Source organism: Ostrinia nubilalis, chromosome 16 (assembly GCF_963855985.1).
Source record: "Ostrinia nubilalis chromosome 16, ilOstNubi1.1, whole genome shotgun sequence".
NCBI lineage: Eukaryota > Metazoa > Arthropoda > Insecta > Lepidoptera > Crambidae > Ostrinia > Ostrinia nubilalis.
This window is the reverse complement of record NC_087103.1, coordinates 4,381,113-4,399,606: the sequence shown is the minus strand read 5'-3', so window position 1 is coordinate 4,399,606 and position 18,494 is coordinate 4,381,113. Positions and strand designations below refer to the sequence as shown.

Sequence of the window (18,494 nt, the reverse complement as noted above, 5' to 3'; positions counted from 1 at the left end):
TTGTGTAATAATTATTCTTGTTTTATTTAAATTAATAACTTCCATCTCAGGGTTACGATCTGCCCCTCTAATGGCCCTTTATCCACACAATATGTTGCCGGGTTGGCTGGCTGGCCGTGCCCATCTGTGGCCGTGCCGCCCGGCATCTTTTTTTTAATCGCTCCGTAAAGCGAATTGGTTCACGGAGCGAAGTACTGTCGTACAAAAAAACGCTGGAAAATGTGAACGTCAGAATGGCGGGTGTATGGTCACAGAAATGAATAATATAAATATGAATTTTTAATACCTGAGGTGTACCTTTATGTACCTTTAGTTATTAATTTTGTACTTCCCTAATACGGGAACAATTTAAATTACAAAATGAGCCGCCAACCTGATATCAGGTTGGCGGGTGCATGCTGAAATTGGACGAAACAGGTAAGTTATGGTTTTCTTATATTTACCATTATTTAGTACCTCAAATGTACCTCACAAATATATTATGATAAACCAAATGCGACGAATAATTAACGAGAAAATTGATACGAAAAATTTGATGTCCACCATTTTTTTGATGGCCACCATTTCTTTTAACAAGTTAGAAAGTTGACACTGACACAGATAATACATACCATACAGATATTTTTTAAGTCTGTTTTTTATGGCATGCACACTTGTGCATTTGCCAATGCCAATACTTTCCTAAAATCTAAAAGTATTGATAGTAGCGCCCTGCTGTAAATGTCATAAGGTTGTCCAACGTGGCAATAATAGGGATGTTGACTGGGTAATGAAATCGAAATTCTATTCAGTCCGTCAGACAGATAATAAAAATATTTTGGAGACATTTTTTTTTTCATAATCTAATAATTACAGTACACGTCACTTTTGATTAAAAAATCTACTCAAGCGTGACGTAACGCGCCATTTCAACTCGATGAAGGACTGTTATTATTTAATTATGAAAGAAAATAAAAAATATGAGTTTAATATTTTCTAATATCTGTCTGACGGACAAATAATTGAATTTTTGTCATTTAGACTATTGGAACTATTATTCGTGACATCGTATTCGTCTTCTTCTTCTAATTTTATTGTCTTTTCTCCTTCGTCTTCTATTCTTATTCTTTTTCCCATGGTTCTTCTCATTATTATTATTATCTTCTTCTGTCTTCATTTCTTGTTTTTTTTTGTCTTATTTCTTCTTCTTTTATCTTCTGTATATTATTATTTTCTTTTTTCTTCGTTTTCTTTTATTTTTTCTTGTTTCTTCTTCTTGATATAATATCTTTATGATAAGAAGAAAGATAAGAAGAATAAAAATAGTAAAAACAAGATGAAATACAGACAGAATAAATGAATGAAGAATAAGACAAAAAAAGGATAAAAACAAATAAAATATGAGAAGATAAAAGAAAAAAAAATAATAAGAAGAAATAAGACGAAAAAAAAAACAAAGAAAATTAATTTTATTATGTATCCAACTTATAACGTATTACTTCATTCAGAGCTTCCTCGTTGTGGATAAAAAAATACTAGAAAACGATTCTAAGAACTCCACTTGCATTTTAGTCGGCCGCTTGGTGTAGTGTTTCGAAACGGACTACTATTCCGGAGGTTGCGGGTTCGATTATCGCACATTACAAACAAATTGTATGCATGAACATATTTTTGTTGGTATTGGACTGGGTGTTTTCTATGTATTATGTATGATTTAAAAAGGAAAGCATTTAATATGTTTATATCCGTTGTCTAGTACCTATAGTACAAGCTTTGCTTAGTTTGGGACTAGAAGCGCAGTCTAAAATGTCCAAGGATATTATTTATTTATTATTTCTTATTCTTCAACAGATAATCAAGAGAAAGAGGTATTTATTATAAATTGCTCTTCCAGCATTTCAATTTTATTATTCAATCTTGCTTGATGATTAATAATGATTTTGCTTGATGAAATCTTATCAAGTTTCTTTACATGGTTACAACATTTTCACCATTCCTCTGCACCAATTTGTGAGATTCAGGGTTAGTCCCAACGGCCCCGGTGGATCTGCCCCGTCAACGGGGTGGATGGGAAAAAGTGTTTCAACGACCCCGGTAGTCATAGTCTTAGCGTTCAACGGGGTGGATGGAACACATCAAGTGTCAACCACCCCGGTATACCCAAATCTCGTAATTTGTTTTGACAGGTGACAATAAAGCCATAGACAATTCCCTTATGAAAGCCACACTTTTCCAATATTTTTGTTTGCCATGAGATTCTGGTATAGATGACCCACGCTGAACTGTCCCACCAAACTCAATGACAGGGGGGCGCTACCATCGTTCAACTATATGGTTTCCAACATGGCAAAAATCTGAACCAGCGATCCGGTATAGACGGTGGCGCCCCACTGTCAATGTCATCGACAGGACAGTCCAGTATTTTGGAACTATAGACCTATACAGGAGAGCACTTGGCACTACTATCAATCAATACTTTTAAAGGCTAAATGACAAATTTTTAATTATTTGTCCGTCAGACAGATATTAGAAAATATTAAACTCATATTTTTTATTTTCTTTCATAATTAAATAATAACAGTCCTACATCGAGTTGAATTGGCGCGTTACGTCACGCTTGAGTAGATTTTTTACTCAAAAGTGACGTCACGCGACATTTCAACTCAATATAATACTGTAATTATTAGATTATGAAAAAAAAATGTCTCCAAAATATTTTTATTATCTGTCTGACGGACTGAATAGAATTTCGATTTCATTACCCAGTCAACATCCCTATTATTGCCACGTTGGACAACCTTATGACATTTACAGCAGGGCGCTACTATCAATACTTTTAGATTTTAGGAAAGTATTGGCATTGGCAAATGCACAAGTGTGCATGCCATAAAAAACAGACTTAAAAAATATCTGTATGGTATGTATTATCTGTGTCAGTGTCAACTTTCTAACTTGTTAAAAGAAATGGTGGCCATCAAAAAAATGGTGGACATCAAATTTTTCGTATCAATTTTCTCGTTAATTATTCGTCGCATTTGGTTTATCATAATATATTTGTGAGGTACATTTGAGGTACTAAATAATGGTAAATATAAGAAAACCATAACTTACCTGTTTCGTCCAATTTCAGCATACACCCGCCAACCTGATATCAGGTTGGCGGCTCATTTTGTAATTTAAATTGTTCCCGTATTAGGGAAGTACAAAATTAATAACTAAAGGTACATAAAGGTACACCTCAGGTATTAAAAATTCATATTTATATTATTCATTTCTGTGACCATACACCCGCCATTCTGACGTTCACGAATAAATGCCTTTAGGAAATAACTAAAGTTTTCCCACTTGCCTAGGCTGTTGATACAAATATTAATAAGTGCTTACAATCTTGATTCTTAGCGATAGAAAAAGTTGATAGGATAGAACTATATTACTGTGGAAAGCTAAGACCAAGTGATCCTTAATCTGAGGTGGAAAGAGACTCGGCGATCCCGAGTTCGATTCCCAGTGGGCCATTTTATAATGGCCTGCTCGGTTTGATTAGTAGGGTCTGTTCTAAGTCCGCTTGGCTAGATAACTAGGACTAGTCTCCATTGCAGCATTGTTGAAAAACGACATCTCCAATTCAGAGGCTAATGGAGGATTTAACCTGCACTACCCGCCCTAGCCAGATGGGTTGGAGAGTAGGTGGTATATTATTCTATATCTACTTCAAGTTGTGCTTGATAGCCATTGATAGCACCACAAACCACTGCAGACCCACGATACCCCTGGCGATACCCCTGGTGGTATCGTGGGTATCGTTAAAGATCTACACTTCAGACCCACGATACCCCTGGGAGTAAAGTTGGCAAACGAGGTCCGGCGCGGGCGCGGCGGGCGGGGAGGGGGACGCACAGTGCACACGGCCTGTGCATAGTGTTGTGGAATACCTCTATGAATTCTAAATTGATTTCATTGAACATGCAATAAAATGTATATCGTTAAAAATAAAATAACAACAATTCATACCTATACGAATAAAATTAATTAATAGCACTTATAAAATAACTTTAATTATTTATTTTTGTTCTGATACTTTAATCTATGTTATTTGATGTGATAAAAAGATAATTTCATCTACCACGTTGTGTGTGACAATGATTTAAAATGAGTAGTTTGCCCTTGGGAAAAAAAAGAGATATTATCAATAATTTATATTTATTCACACAATATTAATTTTACGCTATATTTTAATTTTATGAAGTGAAAATAAAGTTTTTTTTAACATTACAAAACTTCTCCTGTAGAGCAGTTTGTATGGGAAAATTATACAGTTGAACAGTTGAGCAGTCTAGTTGAGCAGTGGGGAAAAAAGGAATTTACTACGGTATATAAAAGGTACCAGGGTAACATAACCTTATGGGAGCTATTATCAAATTCTTCTTGGTTGACCCGAGAAATAAATATGTATCACAAAATAGCTCCTTTATGGTTATGTTGCCCTGGTACTTTACCTGATACTACGTAATCATTATACGAGTTTGTAGATATGAATTGCTGTTATTTTGTTTTTAACGATATACATTTTATTGCATATTCAATGAAATCAATTAAGAATTCATGGAGGTATTCCACAACACTGTGCACTGTGCGTCCCCCGTCCCCGCCCGCCCGCGCCCGCGCCGGTCCTCGTTTGTCAGCTTTACTCCCAGGGGTATCGTGGGTCTGAAGTGTAGTTCTTTAACCAGACCCACGATACCACCAGGGGTATCGCCAGGGGTATCGTGGGTCTGCAGTGCAACTAACTTGAGCAAGTAATTTTGATAGTGGCAACATCAGTTCTGTGGTAGCAACACTAAAAGTGGCACTACCAAGACCTTGTGGATGACGTATTTTTAAGTAGGTAATAATAAATCAACCAAATTACTAATGAGTTACCTACTAGGAGTGGTAACAGGCACATAGGCCTCGCTATAATAGGCCCCATACTGACGCTTGCGCCTATTCAGATACAATAAATCACTTTATTTGGTAAAAAAAGAAACACTTGTTCCACCAAAAAACCGCAGGCCTTCCGATCACTTTACTATCTTGTCGTTGTCAGTTGTGTTGTGCGCTGTCACTTTGCTCGCTTGCTTTTTGCAATATTGACGTTGTTACTCTTGATTGACGTAATATTTCATATTTATTCGTTTTATGGCGTAAATGTTGAAAATTACCTATTGTAGTGTTTCACATGAAGCTTCCTACGTCTTTCAATGACAATAAAGTGCGTTACAATTGATTGCGAGTAGCGGAAATTACGAAAGTGTTTCATGTTATACTCTTTGGAATAGTGAACAATGGCTAAAACTAAAGTAACGGGAGCAACTAGCAGGCTAAAACAAGACTATCTCAGGCTTAAAAATGATCCTGTACCCTACGTTACAGCTGAACCAGTGCCTTCTAATATTTTGGAATGGCATTACGTGGTGAAAGGGCCGGAAAAAAGCCCGTACGAGGGAGGATATTACCACGGAAAAATAATTTTCCCCAGAGAGTTTCCCTTCAAACCGCCGTCGATTTACATGATTACACCGAACGGAAGGTTCAAAACGAACACAAGACTGTGCCTTAGCATTACGGACTTCCACCCGGACACATGGAACCCCGCGTGGTCTATTTCCACCATTCTCACGGGGCTTCTGAGTTTCATGCTCGAGAAGACACCGACGCTGGGATCCATCGAGACTACGGAGTATCAGAAACGCTGCCTGGCTGCTGAATCCTTAGAGATAAATTTAAAAAATAAAATGTTTTGTGAACTGTTTCCTGAGTACGTTGAGGAAATAGAAAAACAACTGAAAGAGCGGCAAGAGGCCATGCTGCAAGCCGATAGCACCGAGCAAAGTGAGAGTGAAGTGACATCAGAACAACAGTCGCATATGTACTATATTTTGACTAATTTGTTTGTGCTTGTAGGATTTGCCTTTCTTGCATACATGGTGAAGTACGTTCTGGTATCCATATCCAATGACTAGTGGTTGCAGGTTGTACTTTATGTAAATAATGTAATTTATTTTGTAAATATGTATTCCATTAGCAGCGAATAGTATAAATACAAATAGACTTGATTTAGTTAAGTGGTAAAATGAGTTTGAGAAATGTATGATGTGAAACTAAATTACTTTTAATATTTTTTCTTTCTATATTTTTATTTTCTATGGAAGATGATGATGATTTGTTACACTATAGAATTTATTTTGATTTGTTTTTGTTCATGTTCCAGGCATCATACATCATTAGTTGCATATGCAAGGCCTTATTGCAACTCTAGAGAAAGTCGTTGTGATATTACCTTAGTTATTTAAGGCAATATTTAATTTGTTACCATTGTTAGCCATCATTAATAAAAATATCATTAGGTAGTTCTTTAATTCACTGTTTATGGTATATGCATAAATATTTTATTTCAAAAAAGTTTATTTTATATTTTCGTCATAATTACATTTATATAAAAATTAAACCTATTAAAGTACCAAACTTAACTAAACAAAAAATATAGTTTCTAGTAATCTATATTTAATTAATTCAATACATTAAATACACTTTCAATTTACATCAGCTGTAATTCAGGTAATTTTCTTTGAATAATATTCAAAGATTATGCCCTAAATATTTAAAAAATTGTCATGTTTTTGTAGATGGTATCTTTGTTTAGTTAAAGAATTTTAGCACTAAAATTTAAATACAGTGGACAGATTATATTTTATTGGTTGTTTATTTATAAACTAATTTCTGCTTCCAGAATGCAGGATATGTTATCCTTAAATAATTAATGTTTTGAAGAAATTCTTGTACTTGTAATAGCATGTACTGCATTTATTTATTGTATGTCTTATCTCAGAAAAATAATATAATTTGTAAAGGTGGTGACTGTCTTCTGTACTCGACTGGCTTTTAATGTTACCACACTGAAAGTGTGCGAGTTGTGGCACTACAAAGCTACTTTGTATTATTATGATAAAATATTAGTAATAGAGCACTTGAATTTGAAGTTATAGATAATAAAGGCATCTTGTAAACAAATTTGTATGTTATGCTTCTGCAATCACTGTAACTTGATTTTATTACTGCAGCAAAAATCAAAAGCAGTAAACTGTTATTTTTATAATTTGGGTTGTTTTATTTTATACCTATATTTTATTTATTAGGTATAGCCTGACCAGGAACATAAAAACCCTGGCATAGAGGCGCGTCAATTGCATTTGATAGTGCAACACTGAGTACAGTCGTACCTGTGTTAAATTAATAGGCTAACTTTATGTATCAAAGTTCAGGATTACGGGCTAATTTGATATTTTCATGAATTAACGAAAAAATATTATTATAGGTAACCTGGTTTAAATAAATTAAATGAAAACATCAATCGAGCTAGTAGGATTTATTTTATTATTCATCAATAAATCAAATTCAGAACTTGAATATTCAACTGCAATGTCTGCTCATGAACGCTTCAAACTCGGTACTTCTTTCCCAATTCCATAAAATTCAACAGTTAGAAAGTGACAAAAAACTTTAAAATAGGTAGTTGAAACAAACCACAGCTAATTTTCATAGTGAACTGTACTATACGATAAACATGTCAGTCAATTTGACACCCTTGTCGGAAAAATTATTCAATGAAAATATTGTCCGAACCCTTAGTATTTCTCTTCGACAAATACTTTAACACATTGTGAACCACTTTTCTTTCACGACTATAAAAAGATTTTAGCAATTTAATTCACAAAATCAATTGCGCACATTTAAAATAAAGTTTGTTTACACTTTGACAGCAATAGACTGACATGCAAGATGACATGTCGATGAAGTTTTCAGTTACTGTTGCCATTAAAAGAAATTAGTACCATTGGTTTTCCGCAACATGGCGAGGGTTTTTATGTTCCTGGTCAGGCTATACTAGCTTTCCGCCCGCGTTGAATTTTGTCTGTCACAGAAAAACTTTATCACGCGCGTCCCTGTTTCAAAAACCGGGATAAAAACTATCCTATGTCCTTTCCTGGGACTTAAACTATCTCATTATCTGTGCTATCTCTATGCCAAATTTCATCAAGATCGGTTCAGTGGTTTAGGCGTGAAAGCGAGACAGACAGAGTTACTTTCGCATTTATAAATAATATTAGTCTAAAGAATGTGTGTGACCTAGGTAAATTGAACTATTGCAGTTTAAAATGTTGTACTCCCTTATTAGAATACTTTCTGGTGTGAAAGAAAACAAGTATAGTTACATTATTTAACAGAATTTATTAAATAACAATAGTATAATACAAGTAAAAATTATCACAAAAATAATTGTTTATAACAATAATTGGAGCCATTCTTTCATTTTGTCATCATGTTGCAACATTATAATAATTACCAATATAACAATGTAATGTACAACTAATGAGCAATTAAGAATTTAAATTACAACATAATAATATTAATTGAATGACTAACTTCTAAATTGTCATTAGCATAACATTAAAGACAATCCTTGTCAAATAGTAAGTTTATTATATTTGAGATTCCGTTGATTTGAATTGATAAACGATTTTTAAGGAACTAATGAACATAGTATGTCACTCGGTGTACACATACATCGTAGATGTCGTAAAAAACTAGCTAAATCGAGTGGCATCGACAATCAAATGGCGAGGTAAATAACATTACTACCCTTTTTCCCTGCTCAACTTCAGCATGGAAGCAAACAGCTGGCTGGCAGACACAGTATGGTTGATCACTAACATACACAGCTTGAAGTTAAGACCACATTTAGTGGTGACCATCATTTTAGCCCTGATGAAGTCCATAGCTAGGTATACCGTGACAGCTTTGATATTTCACGTGTCACCCCCACCCGCACCGCTAATTCTTTTTTGATAATGGAAACAGCATAAAAAATTACCATGGTGCGTGTTTAAGGGACTGGTTTCGTCGATCGAGAGTGTAGAAACATGGCGGAGTCGGAGAACTTATGAATAAAAGAGAATTTGGCCTATTTAAGAGGTGAGCAGCTATAGTCTGGTCGCGGAGCACGTAGAATTTTGTCCAATGACCCCAAGCTACCCATCCTTATCGCTCGCGCGTAATATATTGCTGTCGCGACTGTGCGACGGGCGCCCGCAGTGAGTGTGCGAGCGCAACAGCAACATAATTACGCGAGCGATAAGGATGGGTAGCTTGGGGTCATTGGACAAAATTCTACGTGCTCCAGAGACCGGGCTTCAGTAGTGTAGTGTAGTTTGTGAGCGGCGTCACGTGGCGCAGTTGAGCAGCATGGCGCGGATGTCTGTGTTGAGCGCTTGCAGCGCGGCCTCGTCGGGGCTCCGCTGGGCCACGAGCGCCTCGCGCTGCGCTATCAGCGCCGCCAGCTTGTCGTCGGCCGGGTTGCGCGGCGGGCTGCGACAACAATCAATAAATTAGCAAAATAATATTACTAAAACACAACTTCTCTAGAGGACATTTCAAATAAGGATGATATGGATATGTAGTTTCGGTTATGGATGGATACGGTTACGGATATAGGATTAATATTATACCGGTTACGGTTACGCATATTTTTTTATTTCGGATATCCGAAAGTTGCGGTTACGGTTACGGATATCCATAACATCCCTGATTTCAAAGTATTGCGTAATGAGGGCTATCGTTTTAGCGCTCACCAGTTAGCGCCACTGTAGAGTAAGGTCCTGTCACTTGCTAGTAGCGAAGACAGTGGCGCCAACTTGTGAGCGCTAAAGTAGTAGGAGGACTATCGCATTTGCACTCATCAAGATGGCGCCACTGTAGAGTAAGATCCTGTCAATCGCCAGGGGTGCCAACTGTTAAGTATAAAAACGATAGCCCTCATTGCCAAGATAAATAGATGCGTAGGCTTGTGTAAGACTTATTTTTTATATGCTACTTGTATTATAATATAAGCTGTATGTTTTCCAAATAAAGAAAATATAATAAATTAGTACATATTTCTACAAAACACAATTTCATCGCAGCTCCAAATACTTCAGTTACATTTACTTACTTTTGGTCATCAAAGATGTCCATTCCATCGTGGCCAGAATTACCTAAAAACAAAAATTTCATAACTAATAATCCAGAAATCATCTCTTGATGGATCCGTATGCTTAGTGAATGTTCAAACTTGACTGTCGTTATTTATTTAGACGTACGGACACTCATCAAACTGGGAACAACAGAAGAAAAACAGATTTTGCATCGTGTCCTTTCTGGAAATCGAATCCCAAATCTAGTATAGGTACCTAATGATCATAATGGCGTAATTGATACATACATACTAATGTTGTAATCAATAATAATAATAAATATCCTTAGACATTTTTACACTGCGCTTCAAGTCCCAAACTAAGCAAAGCTTGTACTATGGGTACTAAACAACGGATATAAACATACTTAAATACTTTTTTTTTGTAAATACATACTTATTATACATAGAAAACACCCAGTCCAATACAAACAAATATGTTCATGCACACAAATGTTTGTACTGTGCGGGAATCGAACCCGCTACCTCCGGAATAGTAGTCCGTTTCGAACCACTACACCAAACGGCTGACAGTGTAATGATGTAACGTAAACTCACTGATGATGGAGGTGGAGTCGATGGCGGGCGTATTAGCGAGGATGTCGACGTAGAAGTCGTCCTTGAGGCGGTTGATGTCCACCGCGCGCGGGCTGCCCTCGTCCTGGTCCAGTATCGTGTCCAGTCTGCAGGGATAGATAACAGAATAAGTTAAAAGACAGTTGGTAATTGAAATCAGTGGCAACTGGCACCTAATTAACTTGACAATTTATTGGTTTCAAAGCCATTAAAATTTTGTAGTCAACGGGATTCAATACGGAAGGCTTTTTTAATTTTTCGAATTTACAATTTTTTCAGTTCGTTTCCATACGTGGCATGCATTGATGTACAAGTTGTGCAAGCCAATTAAAAAAAATAACATGATGCATGCAAGCCTGGCGGAATAAATTCGCAGTTTGGAACCCTATTCATGACTCTTTTTTAAGGCTAGAAAGATTTTTTTTTATAAGCCGTACCTTGGAAAACAAAATAAAAAAATTGTGTCGATATTCTGGCATGATTTACAAATGGTCAGTGGCATTTGATGTCTCATTTTTTTTTCTTCTGCCAGCGCTTTGAAGCCAACTTTTGGCAAATGCTAATAAAAAACGCCTTAGTGACTCTTGACAACTATCCAATGACTCTACACTGACCCCTCGTCTCCCAGTTGCTGCCTCTCTCGCTGCAGCCGCGCGAGCAACTGCCGCCGCGTGTGCAGCTTGTTGAGGTGGAGCTCTCTGACGGCGCGGCCCCACTGCTCCTTGAAGAACGCTTTGGATTGCACCGCGCTGTCTAACTTCTCTTCTAGGCAGCGCTGGAAATTACATACATATTACATATCATTAGATAATGAGGGCTATCGTTTTAGCGCTCACCAGTTAGCGCCACTGTAGAGTAAGGTCCTGTCACTTGCTAGTAGCGAAGACAGTGGCACCAACTGGTGAGCGCGAAAGTGGTAGGAGGACTATCGCATTTGCACTCATCAAGATGGCGCCACTGTAGAGTAAGGTCCTGTCAATCGCCAGGGGTGCCAACTGTTAAGTATAAAAACGATAGCCCTCATTAAGTTGTGTCCAGATACAAAAAGTTGAGATCCAATTTCAGGCACACATTGAGAATTTTGATGTATAATTTCAATATTTTAAATGGGGAAATTGGCCTACACTCCCAACGCTATCGTGCTAGAGCCAGTATGTACGATAATAATACTTACCAACTCCTGTATGAGACTGGCAGTTTGATCTTTGGTTAATCCTGAATATCGACTCTCGGCGTCCTTTTCAACATTCTTGAAATTCGTCTGAAAAATAGTTAAGACAATTAAAGATCGAATATAACACAAAAATTTGCCACACATAACCTTTTTATGTACAAATAAACTCGAAAATTACATAAAATCTATCATTTTAGGTAGATATTATGTTTATGTTATAGTCGTCGTTTCAGCCGAAAGACGTCCACTGCTGGACAAAGGCCTCCCCCAAGGATTTCCACAAAGACCGGTCCTGCGCCGCTCGTATCCAGGTACCTTCCGCTTATGTTATAATGTCTGGTATTAAATTACGAAAAAGGAAATTTCATTAATAATAATGAAGGGTTAGTGGTTATTTGAATTCACTAGTAAAAATCGAATAATAACCCTACACGAGTTACTGCTAGGTTACGCTATACAACTTATTATAAATTTACAAATATTACCCTCATCGCTTCCAGCCGTTTCTCCAGCTGCTGTACGGTAGTCTCCAGCTCTTCGATGCGCATGTCCTTGAGCTTAAGGCGGTGGTTCATGTCGTCCTCCATCTTTTGGGACGCGTCTCTCAGTTCCTGGTATTTCGCTGTATAGTGGGATTCCAGCGCTTTTTTTGCTTCGTGCAACTGATTAATAATAAAAAATCGATTAGAATTAGTTCTTCTGTTTGTGAGCTACGATGCTACAACAGAGACATCGTCACCTGTGTCAGTGCGTACCGTTCCCAAGAACATAACTGGAAATGGCTGGCTAAAAATAGCTTTTTTTTTCCATTCCATCGTACACAGTATTACAGACTTTCTTACTTTTTGTTAGTATGGTTTCCCAGTGAACCCATTCCTAACACAAACAATTCGGCTTATTTTAGCGGAGAGATTAACTGGTATAATTATTAGGAATTTGTTGACAGCAATTTAAAATGTAAGACTAAAAAAACTATAGCTGCTGCTATCGAGACACTCACGTACGCGCCAATAAGTCGTATGTACTGTGTCTTATAAAGAACTTTTCACAAAAAATGAAGGTTTTGATGTGGCCCATATAATCTGAAACATGAACTTGGGCGATGCAAACTTACTATCGCAGGAATCAGCGAGACACATTGGAAAGATAGCGGCCACTTTGACTCAGAGAAACACACTATCTACTTCTCCGGTAACGATAAGAGTAGCTTTTCGGGTGTGGCTATTGCGATCCCTAAATTGTGGAAAAACTCGGTGCTTGGATACCATCCTATTAATGATCGAAGTTTTGCGTCATATGTCGGTGTTTTAGCTACCTTCTTCTCTCGCTCGGTGTTCCTATATCCCCTCAGCCTGAAGTCATCGGTAGCTCGCGCCAAGTCAGCAGCCAACGCGCGACATTGCTGCACGCCACGACTTAGCTTGGTCTCCACCTCCAAGCGTTTCTTGGCCCACTCCTTGGCTAGGAGATCAAGGTGGTACTCTTCTTTGCGTTTCAGCTGGAAGCAAACATTTAATAATGAGAGGTTTCCCATTCTAAAAGGCTGAATGTGAATTTATTCTGTTGTTTGAAATGCCAACACTGTCTGGACAATCATAAAAAGAAACTCATTCTGCCAAGTCATTTTTGGGGCCCACTGCAGGAGTACGATCGTCTCTTTAATTTACTAGCAAATGGAAGAATTGTCCTACACTTCCTACGCTGGCCAAGCGGGCCAAACTTCCCTTGATGAGCGCATATTTGTCCCTTAGTCGCTTTTACAATCATACAAAAGTGGTAGTGGAAGAATAATCCTACCTGTATTTTAAACAGTTCCTGTTGCTTTTCCTTCCAGTCTTCTAATTCATCAACGAATTTCTGCATTATGGAGTCACGTTCAGCGTGCGTGAGAGCTATTTTTACCATATCTGAAAACATTAAAATAAATAAATATTAAAGTATTATGTTTGCACATTTAATTTTGCGAGTATAAATTGTGTAAAAGGATTACTTGCCCCTTTCATGATGAGATATGTATGTTTCGCTCTTACTCGTTTCCAGTCGGATTGGTTTACTTTCAATACTGTAACAGATACACTTAGTGATTTAAATGGAAATCCAAACAGGCAATAATATTTTACAAGATTTACTTTTACGAAAATTCGTGATAATAAAAAAGATAACTTTCTAACTAGCACCTAAAAATAGCATTACTAGTAATTTCTTATAACGCTAGCTACTAGGTACTATTATTTTTTATTTTATTTACTACCCGTTCGCGCTAAGTTAGCTGGTCCGTGGATGCGCGTCCCCTCTCCCAACCGCGATTAAACGCAATTAGTTAGTGATTAAACGCAATTAATGTGTCTTATTTTACGCAAATACACAATTTTTATCAACAGTAATAAAAAAATTATAGTTTGTTATAGTTATAGACGCTTCCCTTCGAGGACGTGACGTCATATCGGCCAGCGGCAAACTTAAAGCGAACGGATAGTAATTGATTCACCAGTTTATGATAAGCGTATTACAAAATTCAACTTACACGTCACTATTCCTATCACAATTCAGGCGGCTTCCCCCACTTTTCACGCTCCCCTCTCTGCATTCCGTTTCACCACTTTCCGTAGTACCCCGTTGCCCAACAGTCGGATTATCTTGCCCAATCCCTTCGCACTGCACCTGCATATCGCTGGTTGCAGGACGAGCTCGAGCAGCGAGGAGCTTCTCTTGGGTCAAAGTGAAGGAATCGCACATTTTCTTAATTAGTTCCGTTATTTCGTTCGTCTGGATTATTGCGTCGCCTGATGCGTTTTTGTATCTGGAAATTAGATAGATATTAAGGTTAATATTAGGGTAAGTATGGAAAGACAGTGAGAGTTGCTTATTAACAGAAAATGTATCAATAAAAAATATTAGTAATTTGTTATTACACAATGTCAGTCCCGTTAGCCCCTCGTACTAAGCTAAATATGCTTGTGTCACGAGTGAGCTCACCATAATAATAAAAAAAAAACTTTTGTTATTTTTAGTTCAATTTTATTCCGCTAGTGGCGCTAGTTTTGTTTGTGTGAGAAGTAAAATGGTTTTTTTTTTCATATTTCGATTCAAATTACCACTACATGGACGATGTATGGAGTAAGTTATCCAATTTACAACTGGACTTTAGAGTTTTAAGCTTTCAGCTTCAGTCGAAGGTCCAACCGTTTCTGCCGTTAGCTGACTTGCGCTGCGGGACTATAGCACTTATATCTACTGTAATAACAAGCAAACTAACCTGTAGGCCTAAGATGCGCACTGCGATAAGCGGTTATCACGCCATTTTATCGATTTTGCCCATACATTTTGACGTCGATAAAAGTTATCACGGCGCGCATCTTAGGCCTACTGGCAGTGTTTCCGACAGCGATGTTGGTGAAGGCTACCTCGCCTACATCTTGGTCTAGATTGGTACAGCTGCCGCTCTTATAGTCCAGTCTGACGTCACGCTCGGGCGCGGATCCTTTCTAAAGCCCGGTCTGTGAGCACGTAGAATTTTGTCCAATGACCCCAAGCTACCCATCCTTATCGCTCTCGCGTAATTATATTGCTGTCGCGACTGTGCGACGGGCGCCCGCAGTGAGTGTGCGAGCGCGACAGCAACATAATTTCTCGCGAGCGATAAGGATGGGTAGCTTGGGGTCATTGGACAAAATTCTACGTACTCGCAGACCAGACTATAGTTGGCTCGCGCTGCGGGACTATAGCACTTATATCTACTGCAATAACAACCAAACTGACCTGGCAGTGTTTCCGACAGCGATGTTGGTGTAGGCCACTTCACCTACATCTTGGTCTAGATTGGTGCAACTGCCGCTTTTGTAGTCCAGCCTGACGTCACGCTCGGGCTCCGATCCTTTCCTGCTGCTTTCGAGTTGGCTCGCACTACGAGCCGTGAGAACTGCTGGCTTCTGGAAGTAAAATATGGTAGTTATACAACCTATAATAAGGAATCGGAGACATAATGAAAGCTACAAGAGCGAAGTCCTATTCTATTAAACTCGTATTTGCGCTCACCAGAAGGCGCTACTGTCTAAGCCACTAGTAAATCACAGGACCGCAAATTCGGTAGTCGTTCCCTCAACTAGCTCACAAAAATTACGATTTTGCATGAAAAGCTATTTTCGTTCACCGCTTTATCCCAGAACCAGCTCTGATATGAATCGTATCTCGTGGTAACCAACCTCAAATATAATATCGTATATCTAACAAGTAACTAATCTCACCTGTGCCTTATCCTTTTTGGCCCCAACATACTTCAAGCTCATCTCCACATCAACAAAGGGTCTCCTATGGTCGTCACTGGGTCTACCGTCGCAGCGCAGTATGAAGCATCACTCGTGGAAACCTCAATGACAATCTAACCTACATCATTTCATCATCATCATCGTCTTCTATGGTCGTCACTGGGTGGGTCTACCGTAGCAGCGCAGTATGAAGCAGCGCTCGTAGTAACTTCAAAGACAATCTAGCCCTTACTTCATGCATCGAAGTATCAAAAATGTTATTTAAACTCACCTGTATCTTATCTTTCTTATCCCCAACATACTTCAGGCTCATTTCCACATCTACAAAGGGTCTTCTATGGTCGTCACTGGGTCTACCGTCGCAGCGCAGTATGAAGCATCACTCGTGGAAACCTCAATGACAATCTAACCTACATCATTTCATCATCATCATCGTCTTCTATGGTCGTCACTGGGTGGGTCTACCGTAGCAGCGCAGTATGAAGCAGCACTCGTAGTAACTTCAGACAATCTAGCCCTTACTTCATGCATCGAAGTATCAAAAAAGTTATTTAAACTCACCTGAGCCTTATCCTTTTTGTCCCCAACATACTTCAAGCTCATTTCCACGTCCACAAAGGGTCTTCTATGGTCGTCACTGGGTCTACCGTCGCAGCGCAGTATGAAGCAGCGCTCGTAGTAACCTCAAAGACAGTCTAACCTATTTACTGAATTAAATACGTTGTTGATCTCACCTGTGCCTTATCTTTCTTATCCCCAACATATTTCAGGCTCATTTCCACGTCCACAAAAGGTCTTCTATGGTCGTCACTGGGTCTACCATCGCAGCGCAGTATGAAGCAGCGTTCATAATACTCTCAAAGACAATCCAACCTACTTACTCAATTACAAAAGTAAATAATCTCACCTGTGCCTTATCCTTTTTGTCCCCAACATACTTCAGGCTCATTTCCACATCCACAAAGGGTCTTCTATGGTCGTCACTGGGTCTACCATCGCAGCGCAGTATGAAGCAGCGCTCATGCCATGGTAACTACTAAGATAGTCTAGAATCTACTTACTTAATGAAGTAATCTCACCTGTGCCTTGTCTTTCTTGTCCCCAACATACTTCAAGCTCATCTCCACGTCTACAAAAGGTCTTCTATGGTCGTCACTGGGTCTACCATCGCAGCGCAGTATGAAGCATCACTCGTGGAAAACTCAAAGACTATGTAACTTACTTACTGAATTAAGTACGTTGTTGATCTCACCTGTGCCTTATCCTTTTTATCCCCAACATATTTCAGGCTCATCTCCACGTCCACAAAGGGTCTTCTATGGTCGTCACTGGGTCTACCGTCGCAGCGCAGTATGAAGCAGCGTTCATAATACTCTCAAAGACAATCTAACCGACTTACTCAATTACAAAAGTAAATAATCTCACCTGTGCCTTATCCTTTTTATCCCCAACATACTTCAGGCTCATTTCCACATCCACAAAGGGTCTTCTATGGTCGTCACTGGGTCTACCGTCGCAGCGCAGTATAAAACAGTATTCCAGGTAACTTCAAAGACAATCTAACCTACTTACTGTATTCAATATGTTGTTGATCTCACCTGTGCCTTATCTATCTTGTCCCCAACATACTTCAGGCTCATCTCCACATCCACAAAGGGTCTCCTATGGTCGTCACTGGGTCTACCGTCGCAGCGCAGTATGAAGCATCACTCGTGGAAACCTCAAAGACTATGTAACTTACTTACTGAATTAAATACGTTGTTGATCTCACCTGTGCCTTATCTTTCTTGTCCCCAACATACTTCAAGCTCACTTCCACATCAACAAAAGGTCTTCTATGGTCGTCACTGGGTCTACCGTCGCAGCGCAGTATGAAGCATCACTCGTGGAAACCTCAAAGACTATGTAACTTACTTACTGAATTAAGTACGTTGTTGATCTCACCTGTGCCTTATCTTTCTTGTCCCCAACATATTTCAGGCTCATCTCCACGTCCACAAAGAGTCTCCTAGGGTCGTCACTGGGTCTACCATCGCAGCGCAGTATGAAGCAGCGCTCGTGGAAACCTCAAAGACAATTTAACCTACTTACTGCATTACACAAGTAACTAATCTCACCTGTGTCTTGTCTTTTTTATCCCCAACATATTTCAAGCTCATCTCCACATCAACAAAAGGCCTTCTATGGTCGTCACTGGGTCTACCGTCGCAGCGCAGTATGAAGCAGCGTTTATAATACTCTCAAAGACAATCTAACCTACTTACTCAATGACAAACGTAACTAATCTCACCTGTGCCTTATCTTTCTTGTCCCCAACATACTTCAGGCTCATTTCCACGTCTACAAAGGGCCTTCTATGATCGTCACTGGGTCTACCGTCGCAGCGCAGTATGAAGCAGCGCTCATGGTTATCGAAAGCCAATCTAGCCCTTACTTCATGCATCGAAGTATC

The 18,494-nt window shown here is 38.7% G+C and overlaps 2 protein-coding genes across 2 annotated transcripts; one reads left to right on the top strand and one right to left on the bottom strand.

Moving 5' to 3' along the window:
• Positions 1–5,081: 5,081 nt before the first annotated feature.
• LOC135079260 (ubiquitin-conjugating enzyme E2 J2-like) lies at positions 5,082–7,114 on the top strand. Its single transcript, XM_063973870.1, has one exon. It carries the CDS (start codon positions 5,304–5,306, stop codon positions 5,979–5,981), a length of 678 nt encoding a protein of 225 aa, XP_063829940.1. The 5' UTR covers positions 5,082–5,303; the 3' UTR covers positions 5,982–7,114.
• A 965-nt stretch (positions 7,115–8,079) lies between these two features.
• LOC135079107 (centrosomal protein of 120 kDa-like) lies at positions 8,080–18,443 on the bottom strand. Its single transcript, XM_063973706.1, has 12 exons — positions 18,333–18,443; positions 15,537–15,706; positions 14,302–14,577; positions 13,772–13,839; positions 13,575–13,684; positions 13,093–13,275; positions 12,263–12,439; positions 11,778–11,864; positions 11,218–11,378; positions 10,586–10,710; positions 10,007–10,049; positions 8,080–9,384 (listed from the first exon to the last, which is right to left on the bottom strand). Exons 1-12 carry the CDS (start codon positions 18,372–18,374, stop codon positions 9,240–9,242), a joined length of 1,587 nt encoding a protein of 528 aa, XP_063829776.1. The 5' UTR covers positions 18,375–18,443; the 3' UTR covers positions 8,080–9,239.
• Positions 18,444–18,494: the final 51 nt, after the last annotated feature.